Source organism: Bufo bufo, chromosome 3 (assembly GCF_905171765.1).
Source record: "Bufo bufo chromosome 3, aBufBuf1.1, whole genome shotgun sequence".
NCBI classification, from domain to species: domain Eukaryota; kingdom Metazoa; phylum Chordata; class Amphibia; order Anura; family Bufonidae; genus Bufo; species Bufo bufo.
This window is the reverse complement of record NC_053391.1, coordinates 609690877-609710249: the sequence shown is the minus strand read 5'-3', so window position 1 is coordinate 609710249 and position 19373 is coordinate 609690877. Positions and strand designations below refer to the sequence as shown.

Here is a 19373-nt window from a genome sequence, read left to right as displayed (position 1 = left end):
ATATGATCGAGCGGAAAAGGACAAATTATTGAAGCACAAATGTGGGACAAGTTATTAAAGTTTAAGCATTGAATGAAAGGCGCGCATCAATTAAAGAAGAATTTTTGAAATTTTATTCCCTGTCACCTATGCAGAGCGGGGTTTTGTATATGGCAATATTGGTAAAATGTCACCTTGTAACAGACGATTTTTTTTGAAATTTAGGTCCCTATCACCTATGCAGAACAGGGGTTTAATCACGGCAAAAATGGTCAAATGTCACCCAAGAATGTAACAGACAAATTAGTGATTTTTTTTAACCTGTCTACTAGGTATAGCAGTGGTATATCACACCCAAAAATTGGTGAATTTTTACCCGAAAATGTAACAGACAAATTAGTGAAATGTTTTTACCTGTGTACTAGGTACAGCCGGGGTATATCATACCCAAAAATTGGTGAATTTCACCCGAATATGTAACAGACAAATTAGTGAAATGTTACCTGTCTACTAGGTAGAGCAGGGGTATATCACACCCAAAAATTTGTGAATTTCACCCGAATATGTAACAGACAAATTAGTGAAATTTTCTTACCGGTCTACTAGGTATACCAGTGGTATATCACACCCAAAAATTGGTGAATTTCACCCAAAAATGTAAAGGACGAATTTGTGACATTTTTTTAACTGTCTACTAGGTAGAGCAGTGGTATATCACACCCAAAAATTTGTGAATTTCACCCAAAAATGTAACAGACAAATTAGTGATTTTTTTTTTACCTGTCTACTAGGCATAGCAGTGATATATCTCACCCAAAAATTGGTGAATTTCACCCTAAAATGTAACAGACAAAATAGTGAATTTCTTGTACCTGTCTACTAGGTAGAGCAGTGGTATATCACACCCAAAAATTGGTGAATTTCACCCAAAAATGTAACAGACAAATTAGTGAAATGACATAAAATAAAATAAAATACGTACAAATAAAAAAACAAAACTTGATTTATGAGGTGGAGGACCATATGGAGTAGGAGTTTGAGGAGGCGGTGGACGTAGCGGTGTAGGTTGAAGCGGCAGTAGAGGAGGACGAGGTAGCCAACACTGTTTTTTGGTTTAAATTTTTATTTTATTTTTTATTATAGTGTGAAATATCCAAAATACTAGAATGAGCAATTGCGCTGTAGTATAACAATGGCTGGTTAAGGCCGGTATACATGTCTATTTTGCACAAGGTACGGACAAGTCCTGTGGGATCCATGCCTGGTTTATTTTAATGAACGTGAGATTGTCTGTGATAACACCCCCTGCCGTGCTAAACACACGTTCAGATAATACACTGGCTGCAGGGCAGGCCAGCACCTACAAGGCGTAAAGGGCAAGCTCAGGCCATGTGCCCAATTTGGAGACCCAGAAGTTGAAGGGGGCAGACCCGTCATTCAGTACGTGTAGGCGTGTGCACACATACTGCTCCACCATGTTGGTGAAATGCTGCCTCCTGCTAAGATGTTCCATATCAGCTGGTGGTGCTGGTTGTTGTGGCGTGCTGACAAAGCTTTTCCACATTTTGGCCATGCTAACCCTGCCTTCTGAGGTGCTGGCGGTGCCCCAGCTGCGTTGGCGACCTCTTCCTCCTCCTCTGCCTTCGCTTTGTGCTTCCACTGTACCCCGCTGTCAGGTGGGAATGCCACCAGCAGCGCGTCTACCAGCGTGCACTTGTACTCGCGCATCTTACATTCACGCTCCAGTGAGGGAATTAAGGACGGTACGTTGTCCTTGTAATGGGGATCCAGCAGCGTGGCCACCCAGTAATCAGCACAAGTTATAATGTGGGCAACTCAGCGGTTGTTGCGGAGACACTGCAGAATGTAATCGCTCATGTGTGCCAGGCTGCCCAGAAGCAACAAAAAGCTGTCCTCTGTGGGAGGTGTATCGTCTGTGTCCTCTGTATCCCCCCAGCCACGCACCAGTGATGGCCATGAGCTGGTCTGGGTGCCACCCTGCTGTGAACGTGGTTCCTCCGCCTCCATCTCCTCCTTCTCATCCTCCAGAACTGTGCACTGGCTGGACAATTGTGTACCTGGCGTTTGTGGGTGCAGGAACCCACCCTCGGAGCCACTTGGGAATGACTGGCCGGAAACCCTATGAAATGATCCCTCTTCCTCCTCCTCCTGTGCCACATCCTCTTCCATCATCGCCAGCAGCATTTTTTCAAGGAGGCATAGAAGTAGGATAGTAACGCTGAGAATGGCGTTATCGACACGGGCCATGTTGGTGGAGTACTCGAAACAGCGCAACAAGGAACACAGGTCTCGCATGGAGGCCCAGTCATTGGTGGTGAAGTGGTGCTGTTCCGCAGAGCGACCCACCCGTGCGTGCTGCAGCTGAAACTCCACTATCGCCTGCTGCTGCTCGCACAGTCTGGCCAGCCTGTGCAAGGTAGAGTTTCACCTTGTGGGCACGTCGCATATGAGGCGGTGAGCAGAGTAGGAGGAGGAAGCAACAGGAGGCCAACTGAAGTGCCCTGCAATCCTCGGTGATGGAAGGACATGCGCCAAACTGCTATCCGCCTCAGGCCCAGCCGCCACTGCATTTACCCAGTGTGCTGTTAGGGAGATATAACGTCCCTGACCGTGCTTACTGGTCCACGTATTCGTAGTGAGGTGCACCTTGCCACAGATGCCGTTGCACAATGCACACCTGATTTTGTCCCCCACTTGGTTGTGCAGGGAAGGGATGGCATACCTGGAAAAGTAGTGGAGGCTGGGCACGACGTACTGTGGGACAGCCACCGCCATAAGGCTTTTAAAGCTCTCTGTCTCCATCAAACGGAATGACAGCATTTCAAAGGCCAGTAATTTTGAAATGCTGGCATTCAGGGCCAGGGATCACGGGTGGGTAGGGGGGTACTTCCTCTTCCGCTCCAGTGTTTGGGAGATGGAGAGCTGAACGTTTCAGTGGGACATTGTGGAGATGCTTTGTGACCCAGGTGGTGGTGTTGCTGGCAGATCCTCTGTTTGCGGGGTGGCAGGTCCCACTGTCACTCCAGTGGTAGATGAAGAGGCCAAGATTGCAGCAGAAGAGGAAGCAGGAGGAGCCAGAGACCTTTCTTGGTTTTTGAGGTGTCTACTCCACTGCAGCTCGTGCTTTGCACTTAGATGCCTGGTCATGCAGGTTGTGCTCAGGTTGAGAACGTTTATTCCTCGCATCAGGCTCTGATTGCACAGAGTGCAAACCACTCGTGTCTTGTCGTCAGCACATTGTCTGAAGAACTGCCATGCCAGGGAACTCCTTGGAGCTGGCTTTGGTGTGCTCGGTCCCTTGCTGCGGTGGGCAGTAGCTGGCGTACTGTTTAGGGGATGGCCGCTCCGCTTTTGCACCCTGCTCCCTCTTCTGCTGTGCTGGTGGCTCTGTGCGACCACCGCCTCTTCCTCTGAACTACACAGGTCACTCGCATGACCTTGATTCCGTTTGGGGTCGAGGACCTCATCGTCCTCCACATCATCTTCCACCCAGTCTTCACCCCTGGCCCTGGGAAACCCTGCTAACAGAGTCATCAAAAAGCAGAAGAGACTGCTGCATGACTTGGGGCTCAGACTGCTTGGCTGATTTGCAAGGGGGTGAGGTGAAAGACTGATGGACATCGGCTGCAGGTGCCAACTCTGATCTTTCAGCAGGAGACTGTGTGGGAGACAATGTGAAGGAACTGGAGGCACTGTCAGCAACCCAATCTACTATCGCCTGTACTTGTTTTGGCCTCACCATTCATAAAACTGCATTAGGCCCGACCAAATACCGCTGCAGGTTCTGTCGCCTACTCGCACCTGAGGAAGGGGTTTCACTTGTGCGTGTAGCTGGCACAGATCCACCACGTCCTCTCCCTGCAACAGGAGCTCCACCAGCAGCACCACGAACGGGGCCATGTCCCTTATTTGACGCTCTCCTTATATTTCTCAAATTTAGGATCTTGCCCTAAATGGGTGTTTTTTTAATAGCAGAATGGAACGACAGTATCTAAAGGGTGGATCTCACAATGACATATGCTTCAAAGGCTGCAAAATTAAGATTTGTGGCTAAAATAGGTGTTTTTCTAATAGCAGAATAGAACAACAGTATCTAAATGGTGCATCTCACATGTACAGATGCAGACTAGGCCACAATTTAAGATTTTTGCCAAAAAATTGGTGTTTTTCTAATAGCAGAATAGAACGACAGTATCTAAAGGGTGTATCTCACAATGACATATGCAGCAAAGGCTGCAAAATTAAGATTTTTGCCCTAAATGGGTGTTCTTTTAATATCAGAATAGAATGAAAGTATCTAAAGGGTGTATCTCACAATGACATATGCAGCAAAGGCTGCAAAATTAAGAGTTTTGCCAAAAATTTGAGTAGAACAACAGTATCTAAATGGTGTATGTCACACGTACAGATGCAGACTAGGCCGCAATTTAAGATTTTTGCTCAAAATGGGTGTTTTTTTTAAAAGCAGAATAGAACGACAGTATCTAAAGGGTTTATCTCACAATGACATATGCAGTAAAGGCCGCAATTTAAGATTTTTACCCAAAATGGGTGTTTTTTAATAGCAGAATAGAACGACAGTATCTAAAGGGTGTATCTCACGATGACATATGCAGCAAAGGCTGCAAAATTAAGTTTTTTGCCCTAAATGGGTGTTTTTTTAAATAGCAGAATAGAACAACAGTATCTAAAGGGTGTATCTCACACGTACAGATGCAGACTAGGCCGCAAATTAAGATTTTTGCCCAAAATGGGTGTTTTTTTATAGCAGAATAGAACAACAGTATGTAAAGGGTGTATCTCACAATGACAGATGCAGCAAAGGCTGCAATATTAAGTATTTTGCCCAAAAAAGGGTGTTTTTTACTAACTGAATATGACAGCTGTATATAACGCTTGAATTTCACACGTGCAGATGCAGCAAGGTCTGTAAAATTGTGTATTTTGCCCAAAAAGGGTGTTTTTTAAAACCCAGAAAATTATAGCTGTATTTCTAGCTTAAATTGCACACTGACTAATGCGGCAGAGGCACCAGATGTAGGATATTGCCAGAAAAAGGGTGTTTTTTTAAAACCAGATTATTATTGCAGTATTTCAAGCTTGAATTTGAATGTCACAAATGCACAGATGCTGTGCTGGTGCACTGAGCTTGCATAAAATGGCCGCCCACCTAACTAACAGACGGATAAAAGTTATTTTTCTCTGTCACTGTGCTTAGGGCAGGGTAAAAAGATTGTGCACTGCACCCACACAACAAAATCTATGTAGATCGCTGAGTTCAATTGGAGTTCTGATTAAAGATTCTGTCCTATTCTATCCCTCACAGCAGCAGCATCCTATCCCTACAATAAACACAGCAGAGTGATGTGCAGCGCTACGTGACTCCAGCTTATATAGAGCCTGGGTCACATGCTGCACTGGCCAATCACAGCCATGCTATTAGTAGGCATGGCTGTGATGGATTCTAAGGGCACACAGTTAAACGCTTGTTGATTGGCTGCTCTTTTTTGGGGATGTTAGAAGGCTTAGAAGTTTAGAAGCAAATCTTAAAATGTTTAAGAAAATTTCCAAAACCCAATTTTTAAGGACCAGTTCAGTTATGAAGTCACTTTGTGGGGCTTACATAATAGAAACCACTCATAAATGGCCCTATTTTAGAAACTACACCCCTCAAGGTATTCAAAACTGATTTTACAAACTTGATTAACCCTTTAACAGAATTAAAGGAAAATGGAGATGAAATTTCAGAATTTCACTTTTTTGGCAGATTTTCCATTTTAATCAATTTTTTTCCGCTAACAAAGCAAGGGTTAACAGCTAAACAAAACGTAATATTTATTACCCTGATTCAGTAGTTTACAGAAACACCCCGATCAGTCCGCCGTACATGTACGACGCTGGTCCTTAAGTCTTGTACACCAGCGCCGTACGTATACGGTAGAGGTCCTTAAAGGGTTAAAGGTGTTCTTCACCTTCATGAGATTTTTTTCATATGTCCCCTGAGTGTGGTGGGACCCATGGTGGTGAGCATATTTATCTGATCCCCGCAGCTGGGTTCTGACTCCATCACTTCACCTCATGTCACGTGACACAGGGGTAACACTTCACCATTCCGACTAGTCATTGGGGTGGGGTTGGGGGGGGAGTGATGGAGCTGGAAATGTACTCAACACTATGGATCTGGAAACACTGATAAAAGCTTAGAAAGGTGAACAACCCCTTTAAGTTACTAATATTATTTTCACTCTTTATTATTGAATGGAAATGAGGAACAATGATTGCACTGTGACTATACTTAGGCATGCACAGTTTAAGTAATAAGTAGACTAGATTACGTTTTTTTTTTGTAAAAGCAAACAGAATATACCTAAATAACAACCTTTTCTTTCATTTATAAATGTAATATTAATCTATTCCTATAGGTTGTAACCACAGTAACCCCCTAAACCTCCTCCCACCCCAAAACGAGAGAATTTGATGGACAAAAACTGGATGATGGAAAGGAAAAAAGTAGTTAAAGGGAACCTGTCACCGGGATTTTATGTATAGAGCTGAGGACATGGGTTGCTAGATGGCCGCTAGCACATCCGCAATACCCAGTCCCCATAGCTCTGTGTGCTTTAATTGTGTAAAAACACAGATTCGATACATATGCAAATTAACCTGAGATGAGTCCTGCACGTGAGATGAGTCAGGGACCGGACTCATCTCAGGTTAATTTGCATATGTATCGAATCTGTTTTTTTACACGATAAAAGCACACAGAGCTATGGGGACTGGATATTGCGGATGTGCTAGCGGCCATCTAGCAACCAATGTCCTCAGCTCTATACACAAAATCCCGGTGACAGGTTCCCTTTAAAGACGCAGAGACAGAGACGGGAACTGGATTAGCTAAGAACTCAATCAGACAGTCAGACCCCTTTCAAGGACGTCTCCGAAACAGAAAGAGAGGGGAAGCTCTATGCTGTGTTAGAATAAATGCGGATATGGAGCTTTCAGGACCGCTGGATCGGCACTGAAATCATGACAAAGGTTTAGCTTTTATAATTAAAGGTTTTTTTTGAGATTTGGACCTATCCTCACTGGACCCCCACTGATCAGATAGTAAAATCTCGTAAAACCCCTTAAAACTATATTTGTTTAATGAAATTATAACTGAAAGTCAACTAATTAACTTTTCATATTCCCAGACATCCTCAGCAAGAGACATGTTTTAATCTCAATATTCATAGAATTCTTTATTTTATTTTATTCTTGCCTGTTTTTCTTTTTCATTTTGGAAGTACTATACCACTGAAAATCAAATACAACATTTTGTCCTTCTGTTAAAATCCATACAAATAATACAACCTCCTATATAGATAAGTATTCCATTGTAAGATTGGTAAAAGTAATCCTGATGATAATAGTAGGTGTAGAATTGGGATAAGAATATGACAGCTGTATTTTTATCTTCATACGTCTAGATAAAGATGCCCACAGAAGAGCACTGCCCTGCATTGCACTGCACCAATTGAGTCACTACAAGGGGTGGTTATCTCTGGCCACATGAATGGTTGGACTGAAAACAAAGAGGAAGTTAAAGAGCCAGAACAGGAAGTAAAACACATGGAGTGGCTTAAAAAATTCACAAGTATATTCACAGACATGTTATTAATATGTAATTAAATAAATGTTGATGCAAGTATATCCCTTTAAATTCTTCTTTAACTCCTTAAGGACCGGTCTCATTTTCACCTTAGTGTCACTTTATGTGGTGATAACTTTAAAATGCTTTTACTTATCCAGGCCATTCTGAGATAGTTTTTTTGTCACATATTGTACTTCATGACACTGGTAAAATGGAGCAAAAAAAATTCATTTTTATTTATAAAAAAATACAAAATTTACCAAAAAATTCTCTACTTCTATAATACATAGTAATACCTACAAAAATAGTTATTAATTTACATTCCCTATATGTCTATTTCATGTTTGGATCATTTTGGGAATGACATTTTATTTTTTGGGGACGTTAGAAGGTTTAGAAGCAAATCTTGAAATCTTTCAAAAAGTTTCAAAAACACACTTTTTAAGGACCAGTTCAGGTCTGAAGTCACTTTGTGAGGCTTACATAATAGAAACCACCCAAAAATGACCCCATTCTAGAAACTACACCCCTCAAGGTATTCAAAACTGATTTTACAAACGTCGCTAACCCTTTAGATGTTCCACAAGAGTCATTGGCAAATGGAGATGAAATTTCATAATTTCAATCTTTTGTCAAATTTTCCATTTTAATCGATTTTTTCCAGTAACAAAGCGAAGGGTTAACAGCCAAACAAAACTCAATATTTATTGCCCGGATTCTGTAGTTTTCAGAAACACCCCATATGTGGCTGTAAACTACTGTACGGGCACACAGTAGGGTGTAGAGGGAAAGGTGCGCCGTGTGGTTTTTGGAAGGCGGATTTTGCTGGACTGGTTTATTTACACCATGTCCCATTTGAAGCCCCCCTGATGCACCCCTAGAGTAGAAACTCCATAAAAGTGACCCCATCTAAGAAACTACACCCCTCAAGGTATTCAAAACTGATTTTTACAAACATCGTTAACCCTTTAGGTGTTCCACAAGAGTTATTGGCAAATGAAGATGAAATTTCAGAATTTCAATTTTTTGGCAACTTTTCAATTTTAATCCATTTTTTCCAGTAACAAAGCAAGGGTTAACAGCCAAACAAAACTTAATATTTATTGCTCAGATTCTGTAGTTTGCAGAAACACCCCATATGTGGCCGTAAACTACTGTACCGGTACACGGTAGGGCGTAGAGGGAAAGGTGCGCCGTGTGGTTTTTGGAAGGCAGATTTTGCTGGACTGGTTTATTTACACCATGTCCCATTTAAAGTCCCCCTGATGCACCCCTAGAGTAGAAACTCCATAAAAGTGACCCCATCTAAGAAACTACACCCATCAAGGTATTCAAAACTGATTTTACAAACGTCGCTAACCCTTTATATGTTCCACAAGAGTCATTGGCAAATGGAGATGAAATTTCATAATTTCAATCTTTTGTCAAATTTTCCATTTTAATCGATTTTTTCCAGTAACAAAGCGAAGGGTTAACAGCCAAACAAAACTCAATATTTATTGCCCGGATTCTGTAGTTTTCAGAAACACCCCATATGTGGCTGTAAACTACTGTACGGGCACACAGTAGGGTGTAGAGGGAAAGGTGCGCCGTGTGGTTTTTGGAAGGCGGATTTTGCTGGACTGGTTTATTTACACCATGTCCCATTTGAAGCCCCCCTGATGCACCCCTAGAGTAGAAACTCCATAAAAGTGACCCCATCTAAGAAACTACACCCCTCAAGGTATTCAAAACTGATTTTTACAAACATCGTTAACCCTTTAGGTGTTCCACAAGAGTTATTGGCAAATGAAGATGAAATTTCAGAATTTCAATTTTTTGGCAACTTTTCAATTTTAATCCATTTTTTCCAGTAACAAAGCAAGGGTTAACAGCCAAACAAAACTCAATATTTATTGCTCAGATTCTGTAGTTTGCAGAAACACCCCATATGTGGCCGTAAACTACTGTACCGGTACACGGTAGGGCGTAGAGGGAAAGGTGCGCCGTGTGGTTTTTGGAAGGCAGATTTTGCTGGACTGGTTTATTTACACCATGTCCCATTTAAAGTCCCCCTGATGCACCCCTAGAGTAGAAACTCCATAAAAGTGACCCCATCTAAGAAACTACACCCATCAAGGTATTCAAAACAGATTTTACAAACGTCGTTAACCCTTTAGGTGTTCCAAAAGAGAATGGAGATGAAATTTCAGAATTTAAATTTTTGGTCAAATTTTCCATTTTAATCCATTTTTTCCAGTAACAAAGCAAGGGTTAACAGCCAAACAAAACTCAATTTTTATTACCCGGATTCTGTAGTTTGCAGAAACACCCCATATGTGGCCGTAAAGTACTGTACGGGCACATGGTAGGGCATAGAGGGAAAGATGCGCCGTGTGGTTTTTGGAAGGCAGATTTTGCTGGACTGGTTTATTTACACCATGTCCCATTTGAAGCCCCCCTGATGAACCCCTAGAGTAAAAACTCCAGAAAAGTTACCCCATTTTAGAAACTACGGGATAAGGTGGAAGTTTTGTTGGGACTATTTTTAGGGTACATATGATTTTTGGTTGCTCTATATTACATTTTTGTGAGGCAAGGTTACCAAAAATAGAAATTCTGAAATTTCATCTCCATTTGCCATAAACTGTTGAGGAACACCTAAAGGGTTTAATAAAGTTTATAAAATCAGTTTTGAATACCCTGAGGGGTGTAGTTTCTTAGATGGGGGTCACTTTTATGGAGTTTCTACTCTAGGGGTGCATCAGGGGTTCTTCAAATGGGACATGGTGCAAAAAAAAAAGGCCATCAAAATCTGCCTTTCAGAAACCATACGGCGTTCCTTTCCTTCTGTGCCCTGCCGTTTGGTCATACAGCAGTTTACAACCACATATGGGGTGTTTCTGTAAACTGCAGAATCAGGGTAATAAATATTAAGTTTTGTTTGGCTGTTAACCCTTTGGCTTTGTTACTGGAAAAAACGGTTTAAAATGGAAAATTTGCCAAAAAATAGCTGTTTTGGCACCGTTTTTATTAAAAAAATTTGACCATGTTCATCTGAGGGGTTAGGTCATGGGGTATTTTTATAGAGCAGATTCTTACGGACGCGGCGATACCTAATATGTCTACTTTTTATCTATTTATTTAGGTTTTACACTATATTATCCTTTTATAAAAAATAAAAAAAACATTTTAGTATCTCCATAGTCAGTTTTTTTTTTTTTTTTTTGCTGATTATCTTAGGTAGGGGATAATTTTTTGTGGGGTGAGAGGACGGTTTTATTGGCACTATTTTGGGGGGCATACGACTTTTAGACCTCCATGTCAGAGCCCCATATCAGACCCCCTTTAGACCCCCATGTCATATCCCCATATCAGACCTCAGATCAGGCCTCCTTTAGCCCTCCATCTCAGAACCCCTTATCAGAGCTCAGATCAGACCACCTTTAGACCCCCATGTCAGACCTCAGATCAGACCTCCTTTAGACCTCCATGTCATACTCCCATTTCAGACCTCAGATCAGGCCCCCTTTAGACCTCCATCTCAGACCCCCCTATCAGACCTCAGATGAGACCCCCTTTAGACCTCCATGTCAGACCCCCATTTCAGACCTCAGATCAGACCTCCATGTCAGACCTCAGATCAAACCCCCTTTAGACCTCCATTGTGACTGCTGAGACCCCAATAGCTACGCTACTGATGCACATGACTGTTGCCTGTCAACCAGTGGCCTTAGCGGTGATGTGTGAGGTGACTATGTGAATGTAAAAGTAAAAAAAAAAGCTATGGTTGGTAGGTAGGGAGGGAAAAAAACAAAAATGAAAACTGCATTCTTAAATGGGTTGTCCAGTATTTTGATATTGATGAGCTATCCTTCTTTATATAAACACATTACGAAACCTGTCTAAAAATGGCAAAAGCTGAGGTTGCTTGTTGCCAAGAGCCTCTTTTTTTAAAGAAAAAAAAAAAAAAGCACCTGTTTGGTGTAATCACTAAAGCAACACCACTGATGGAATCACAGGCAAACTGAAATACAGTCTTTTAAATATGAATTTGTTGTTAACACAACAATAATAAGATGTTGGGTACAGGTGTGATACAGTGCATTTGGAAAGTCTTCAGATCCTTTTGCTTTTGTCACATTTTGTTATGTTGTGGCCCTGAGCTAAAATAGAAAAAAAAAAAGTGCCCCACTCCTCAATTCTGCACTCAATACTTCATAATGAAAAAGTGAAAACTGAATTTTAGAAATGTTTGCAAATTTGTTAAAAAGGAAAAACTAAATATTCTCTTGGACATCAGTATTCAGACCCTAGACATGACACTTGAAATTTAGTTCTGGGCCTCCCATTTATCTTCATTTCTGAGATGCTTCTACACCTTGATTGGAGTTCACCTGTGGTAAATTCAGTTGATTGGACATGATATGGAAATACACAGCCCTGTCTGTATAAGGCCTCACATCTGACAATGCATATCAGAGCAAAAGCCAAGCCATGAGGAAGAAAGAAAGGCCTGTAGAGCTCAGAGACATGCTCTTGTGGAGTCACAGATCTGGAGAAGGGTACAAAAACTTTCTGCTACACTGAAATTTCCTAAGAGCACAGTGGCCTCCATAATTCTTAAATGGAAAAAGTTTGTAACAACCAGGACTCTTAGTAGAGCAGGCCACACCACAAAACTAAGTAATCAGGGGAAAGAGGGACTTGGCAAGAGAAGTGACCAAAAACCCAATGGTTACTCTGGCTGAGCTCCAAAGATCCTGTGTGCAGATGGGAGACACTTCCAGAAGGTCAGCCATCACTGCAGCATTCTACCAAATCTGGCCTTTATGGCAGAATGGCTAGAAATAAGCCTATCCTCAGTAAAAGCACCTAAAGGACTCTCAGACTGTGAGAAACAAGATTCTCTGGTCTGATGAAACCAAGATTGAACTTTCTGGACTCAATTCTAAGCATCATGTTTGGAGGAAACCAGGCACTGCTCATCACCTGCCGAAAACCATCCCTACAGTGAAGCATGGTGGTGGCAGCATCATGCTGTAGGTGAGTTTTTTAGTGCCTTGGACAAGGAGACTAGTCAGGGTTGATGGAAAGCTGAATGGAGAAAAATACAGAGATATTATTAATGAAAACCTCATCCGGAGTGCTCTGGACCTCAGATTGGGCCAAAGGTTTACCATTCAACAAGACTAAACCCCTAAAAACACAGCCAAGGCAACACAAGAGTGGCTTAGGGACAACTGTTTAAATGTCTTTAAATGGCCCAGCTATAGCCCTGACTTGAGCCCAATTGAACATTTTTGGAGAAATCTGAAAATGGCTGTCCACTGACGGTTCCAATCCAACCTGACAGAGCTTGACAGGATCTGCAGAGAAGAATGGCAGGAAGTCCCCAAATCCAGGTATGGAAACCTCGTTGCATCATACCCAAGAAGACTGGAGGCTGTAATCACTGCCAAAGGTGCTTCTACTAAGTACTGAGTAAAAGGTCTGAATACTTATGTCAATGCAAGATTTGAATTTTTCCTTTTCAATAAATTACCAACGATTTTGGATATTCCATTTTCACTTTGTCATTATGGGGTCTTGAGTGCAGAATTTTAGCACAAGTCTGCAACAAAACAATGTGAAAAAAGTGAAAGGGTCTGAAGACTTTCTGAATGTATTGTATATTACCTTTAAGTTGATGACTAAAATTTTGGCACACCCACCAAAACTTTATATTTATTCATAAAATCCAAGCTTGTCATGAATAGGCTGGGAACTTAAAGTGGCCCCATGTTGTAGGCAGGTCTAAACTGACAGAAGGGGGGGGGCAGAAGTAGGCAGGGCCTTCAATACTGTAGTGCAGCACAAAAATACTTCTGCAACAGAGCCATATAGCACGGTGCAGCACAAAATACTGCAACCTTCACCACAGTATTTGTCTGCATTACCATCCTGAGGACAGTGATATAGTTGAATCCTTGAGGGCATCTGTGGCCCTTGGCCAGGTGCATAAGCACCTGATGCTCCTAGCATTAATTAATTCTTAGAGCATCGAAATCTTATGTACCTGGTCGCCAGCCATGAGGAGGGCTCTAGGGTCTATGGCCAGTCCAACCCTTGTGCTCATTATACATAATCCCTTCAATAGTCTGAATTTTTTGAATCTATAGTGTTATCTTATTTTTTTTTTATATTTTCTTACTTATGTATAAAGCATAGACAGCTGTTCTAGAATTAGACTTTGCAGCTATGACATTACACGCTTTTCAATCAAATCTTTTTGTTACATGTTAGTCAGAACGACTGAAACCTATGATTAGTAAATATTAATCTCATCCCTGAGCTGCCAAGGCAAGTTCATGCTGGTTCTTTTATTGATTCATTTAGCATTCTTTGCGCTTTCTAAATTCTATTCTTATAATTCATGAAATTGCTATCTTCAGAATCATTTTTCTGCGTCTTATAAATACTCTTTTTATTATCTCCAAGTTCCTCCCATTTCATCCTAAAATAAAGGTAAACAACTCGATTTTCCCTTCCAAAGGCTATCAGAAAACCATAATTCAGCTGAAATAATTAACATTTTGTGTTTTCCGTCCCCTAAGACTTTGAAGCAGTCTAATTATGTCTTGGCATCTCATATTGATGGACTATTACTTACAGTAAGTATATAGATATTAATCAAACATGGAATGAAGAGATTAAAATGTAATAAAGCAGGGCGTTTTGATTTCTATATTCATTCCCCTGCACTTCAGCCCTAAAGTTAGCTACAACTCATGAATTAACAGCCCAGCTACAGGAGCATGCCCACGGTGCCGATGAAGGACCTGACACAGCTATCAGCAAACTGGTTCGCAACAACCATGGTTATAAAAAGGTTGGACTGTACCATAAGGGTAACCAGAAGATCCTTTACCACATTTAGGTTACAACATGACAATGGTGTCTTGGGATAGTAGTGCCCATAAGATTTGGAGCCCGTTGTTGGCCGGGGAGTCACAGCAATAACTACACTGTAGACAAACTAGGCAGGAGGTCTATTATAGTGTTCTAGTTAGTTCTTCCTGTTTTGTATTGTTTTGGGGTCTTACTAGTAGCAAGGCTTTCAAAGATTGTACGTTTAAAGGGGTCGTCCACGATAATTAAAAATCTTGGACAAGCCCACAATGGTGCAAAATAAAAAATGATGGTATATGTAGCTCTTTCTCTGGTGCCGTTATCTGTGCTGCTGTTCTGGCCCTCCTTGTTTACTCAGTGTTATACTGCTGAGGACTTTTTTGGTGGAAAACTGTTGGCACAATACAAAGAAGACCTGTGTATGTCTGATTGCCTCAGCTCAACAGAAATCCACTTTATTTACAGTAAGACCTGATGCATATGGCTGTATCAGGCAACGGCCTGCATCGGATTCACAAAAAAGGATGATACCTTTTGTGTGCATGCTATAGTTTTCACTACCATCAATAAAAAGGGCTCTTTTTTTAAAATCTTTAATTACAGGAATAGAACCTACGGTGAGATTTGCAGATCGAGCACACAGATCGTTGAAAAAAAAAATGAAGATGTGCATGTCCCTATAGAAATACGCCTGATGAAGGGGGCAATCCACCCTCGAAACGCATAGACATAAATTTTACTTAATCTGGAAGTCCATTACTGGGGAGAGTGCCGCTACAAAAGTCCAGATCTTCTTTTTTCTTCCTTAAAAATGGTTAAAAACATGGCGCAGAGATGGCAAAGGGACCCAGGCAGGAGCCTGTGGACACCGCTCGCTGTGTGGTACAGAAATACAGTCTGCACTTCAAACTGTTTTGGTTCGCACAACATAAAAAGGTAATCGCATTACCAAATTTCAGCACCAACGGGTACCCAGTGATCCTACACATGAGGCGCTGCCTCTGTTTATTTTTCTGTTTATATCATACTATAGAAATGAAAATGGTAGCAGTCACCACCTGTCCCTCTACTAATATCATGATTGTCCCAGCTTTTGGGGTTGCACCCTACTTTCTTGCCTTGAAATCGAGAAGGAATAGACGATCCTTTGCGGTTTTGTTCCCCATTTTTGCAATTTCTGGAGTGGGGATGCCATGCACAGGTTCTCATCACCCATGTTAGAATAAGGATAGGGCCAACCTGAGCTGGGACCCCTTTTTTACATTGGTATAATAGATTATGACCTCATTCTAAGGGTTAACACACCCTGTATACAGTCCCAAACAAAAACTGTGAGCAAAAAATGTCTGGTAGGATCTTCCTAAAATAAAAAGTCTCATTGAAATGTTATCAAAATTTCAGACAGAGCATTTCCTAAGTAATTTTTTCCTTCATTTTAATAACCTTCGTGAAAAAGTGGAGAAAATTGCAAGAACAACACAGGCAGGAACTTTTTGAAAACTTTTTTGAAGCACTCTGAGGCCTAGCTCACACTACAGTCTTTTGGTGAAAATCTTTCTGTTAGGCCTAGTTCACACAAACGTTTTTTTTGCGGGTGTACGGGCCGTTTTTTTGTGTTCCGTATTTGGTCCATATACGGAACCATTCATTTCAATGGTTCCGCCAAAAAAACGGAATGTGTTCCGTATGCATTCAGTTTCCGTATTTCCATTTTTCCTTTCCGTTGAAAGATAGAACATGTCCTATATTTGGCCGCAAATCACGTTCCGTGGCTCCATTAAAGTCAATGGGTATGCAAAAAAAAAATCGGCACACATACGGAAATGCATCCATATGTCTTCCGTATCTGTTCCGTTTTTGCTGAACCATCCATTGAAAATGTTATGCCCAGCCCAATTATTTCTATGTAATAACTGTATACTGTATATGCCATATGGAAAAACGGAACAGAAACGGAAACACAACGGAACTCAAAAACGGAACAACGGATCCGTGAAAAACGGACCGCAAAAAAATATAAAAGCCATACGTTCGTGTGAACTAGGCCTTAGGCCTCGTTCGCATCTCCATGGCGGGTTTAAATGCTGGGTTTCGGCCTGACAAAAACCATTGCATGCAACTTTTTTGTCCGGAAGACAGCCGGTATTTTCACCGGATCAGGCAGCAGGATCTCCTAAACGGAGATGTGAACAAGACCTTATACCTTATCTATGTGTAGGCTTCAATTCTGGTTTTGGCTAACAACCATTGATGCAAATCACTGACTAAAACACTGAAGTGTGAACTAGGCCTGAAAAAAGATGCCGTTGTCTGCATGAGATTCAAACCTGAAAGCCATAGTTCCATAACGTATATAAAAATAAAGCAGGATTGCTTTTAAACTAAGGCATTACATCCTGGTTAGTCCTATTTTATACTGAGCATGCGATTTCCAGGTGCACTGCACACAACCAGGCAGATGGGTGAGCTATACATATATACAGCATACTATATTTATTAATTTGTCACTAAAATAGACTTTTTGAATGATCAGAAATGAGAGTATAGTTGAAGAAAGTCTAAGACTCTCCAGGGTGTAAAATGAAGAGAGATAAAGCATGTGTTTTATTGCTTTACAGTATATAAGGTTTTATTTTTCTGTAATAAGTTCAGAGATGGATTTCAGCAACCTGTGGCTCTCCGGGTGCTAAATCATAGTCCTCTCTCGTGGAGCAGAACATAATGAGAAATATAGCTCCACACCCAAAGATCTGCTTCCTACGCCTCTCTTACCATATAGCTGTATATATCCCTTAATATTATCATAGTCTTATGGAATCATTGCAGACTTCAAACATCTCTTAATGATAAGGCCCCATTCACATGGCCATGCTTGTGTTGGGGACCGCAAAACCGCAGGTCCGCAAAACACGGGCACTGGCCGTGTGAACTCCGCGTTGTAGTGCGGACCTGGAAGCACATGGAAGCCTTTTCATGTGCTTCCGAGTCCGTACCTTTACGCCGCAAAAGATAGAACATGTCCCATCTTTCACTGCATTTTGCAGATTGTGAACCCATTGAAGTCAATGGGTCGCACCGTAATGTGCAGTTCACGTGGCCGGTGTGGTCTGCAACATGGGCACGGTGGCATCAGCATTGTCCTATATATTCTGTACAGTGTAACAGGGATGTCATATGTTCTAAGTGATGGGACACCCGGGAAAAATATCAATATCAAAGCAAAATAAGTAGAGGGCCCCCTATTAATTCTAATTAATAATCTTAATAAAGTTATTTATAGCACTGGCCTCCTAATACAGGACATAGGGTCCTTTAAGCCACCTCAAACTCTTGGTCCCAGGGTAAAACCAGCCATATAGTTGAATAAACTGCAAGCCAGTCATTCATTTGACTGACAGCTATCTCTCCTGATTCCCCCATACACCTGCATGCTCGGCTTTGAACAGGAGAGGGGAGTAAGCCACTAACAAACACCTCTGGAAAACCGCTTATCGCCTCGATAACCAAAGGATTGGTTATGTCTCCCCTGACATCTGCCATCCCACGGAAATCTGTGATTTTGGCTGCTATTCATGTAATGTGAAAGCAATGTCTGCCCCCTCTATACATGTACATTGCAAAAAAACACCTCCATCACTGCTCTACTTTTGTAAACATACTCCCCCCATTGTAGTATTTTACAGATTGGGTAGAGGAAGCACAGCTTAGGAAGAACACTTATGAGTTAGGAACTTTTAATGTTAAAGGGGTTCTCTAGGATTTATGTATTGATGAACTATCCTGAGGATGACAATGAACGGGACATCACATGGCCTAGAAAGAGGCCTAATTGCTCACAAGGTGCTGCGGTCTCTTGCTGATTGGCGGACCCCCACTGATATCATGCTGATCACCTACTTTTAGGATAGGCCATCAATAAGTACATCGCAGAAAAATCCTTTAAAGCACATGCAAAGTAAATTTGGAAAGTGGGCGACTGTTTTAAAATGGTTTTCCGAGATTTTAATACTGATCAGTGGGGGTCTGACACCAGGGACCGCCGCCGATCAGCTGTTTGAGAAGGCACCAGTATTCCTGTGAGCGTCACTGCCTTCTCCACGCTTACTAAGCACAACGCCATACATTGTATTGTGATGTTTCGTATCACAGCTCAGCCTCGTTCACTTCTATGGGGCTGAGCTGCGCACGTGACTGATGAACGTGTCGTCAGTCAGCCTAGGGAAAGCATCAAGAAGGCCAGGGTGCTACTGCGAGCGCCACTGCCCTCTCAAACTCCTGATCGGCAGGAGTCCCGAGGATAGGTATCCAGAGGATAGGTCATCAGTATTAAAATCTCGGAAAACCCCTTTAAGTCTACTTTAACTTTAGTTAGTGTTGTGTTTTATTTTAGCTTACCTATTCATCTTCCAGTGCGGTTTGTGAGGTTGTTAGACAGATTTTTGCAGTATTGATATGGCAGAAATGTAAAACAGTGAGAAACCATAACATTTCTAATTGTAATTATGAAATAAATCGGTAAAATACAGTACCAGGCATGTGTACCATGCGACAATTACAGTTCTCCACCAGGTACCGTGTCTCGCAGTCTATCCGACACGCAGAAATACTGTATGTATCAAAGAACTCTGAATCCATGGCGCTAAATCTGCAGTCTCCCCATGGTGGAGGCAGGTATATTAGCTGAGGAATAGAAAGTATAAGAGAGTTAGAGACATTCTGAGATAAAGACTGCAGGCTAGCTGTAAAGATAATCTGACATAAACTACATAATAAAAAATGATAAAAATCATCATCATCATCACAGCATAATATCAATTACATCGGATGATATACTGTAGCTGTTAGAAATTGAGTCAGTGAAATCAGTGAA

The 19373-nt window shown here is 41.6% G+C and overlaps 1 protein-coding gene across 1 annotated transcript in view; it reads right to left on the bottom strand.

The window, feature by feature from the left end:
* The window catches only part of ASIC1 (acid sensing ion channel subunit 1), a 395233-nt gene that overhangs the window by 102697 nt on the left and 273163 nt on the right, over positions 1-19373 (bottom strand). The window contains exon 6 of the mRNA XM_040426001.1: positions 19033-19183. Within this exon, the coding sequence (XP_040281935.1) occupies positions 19033-19183 (151 nt within the window). The remainder of the gene's footprint in view (positions 1-19032; positions 19184-19373) is intronic.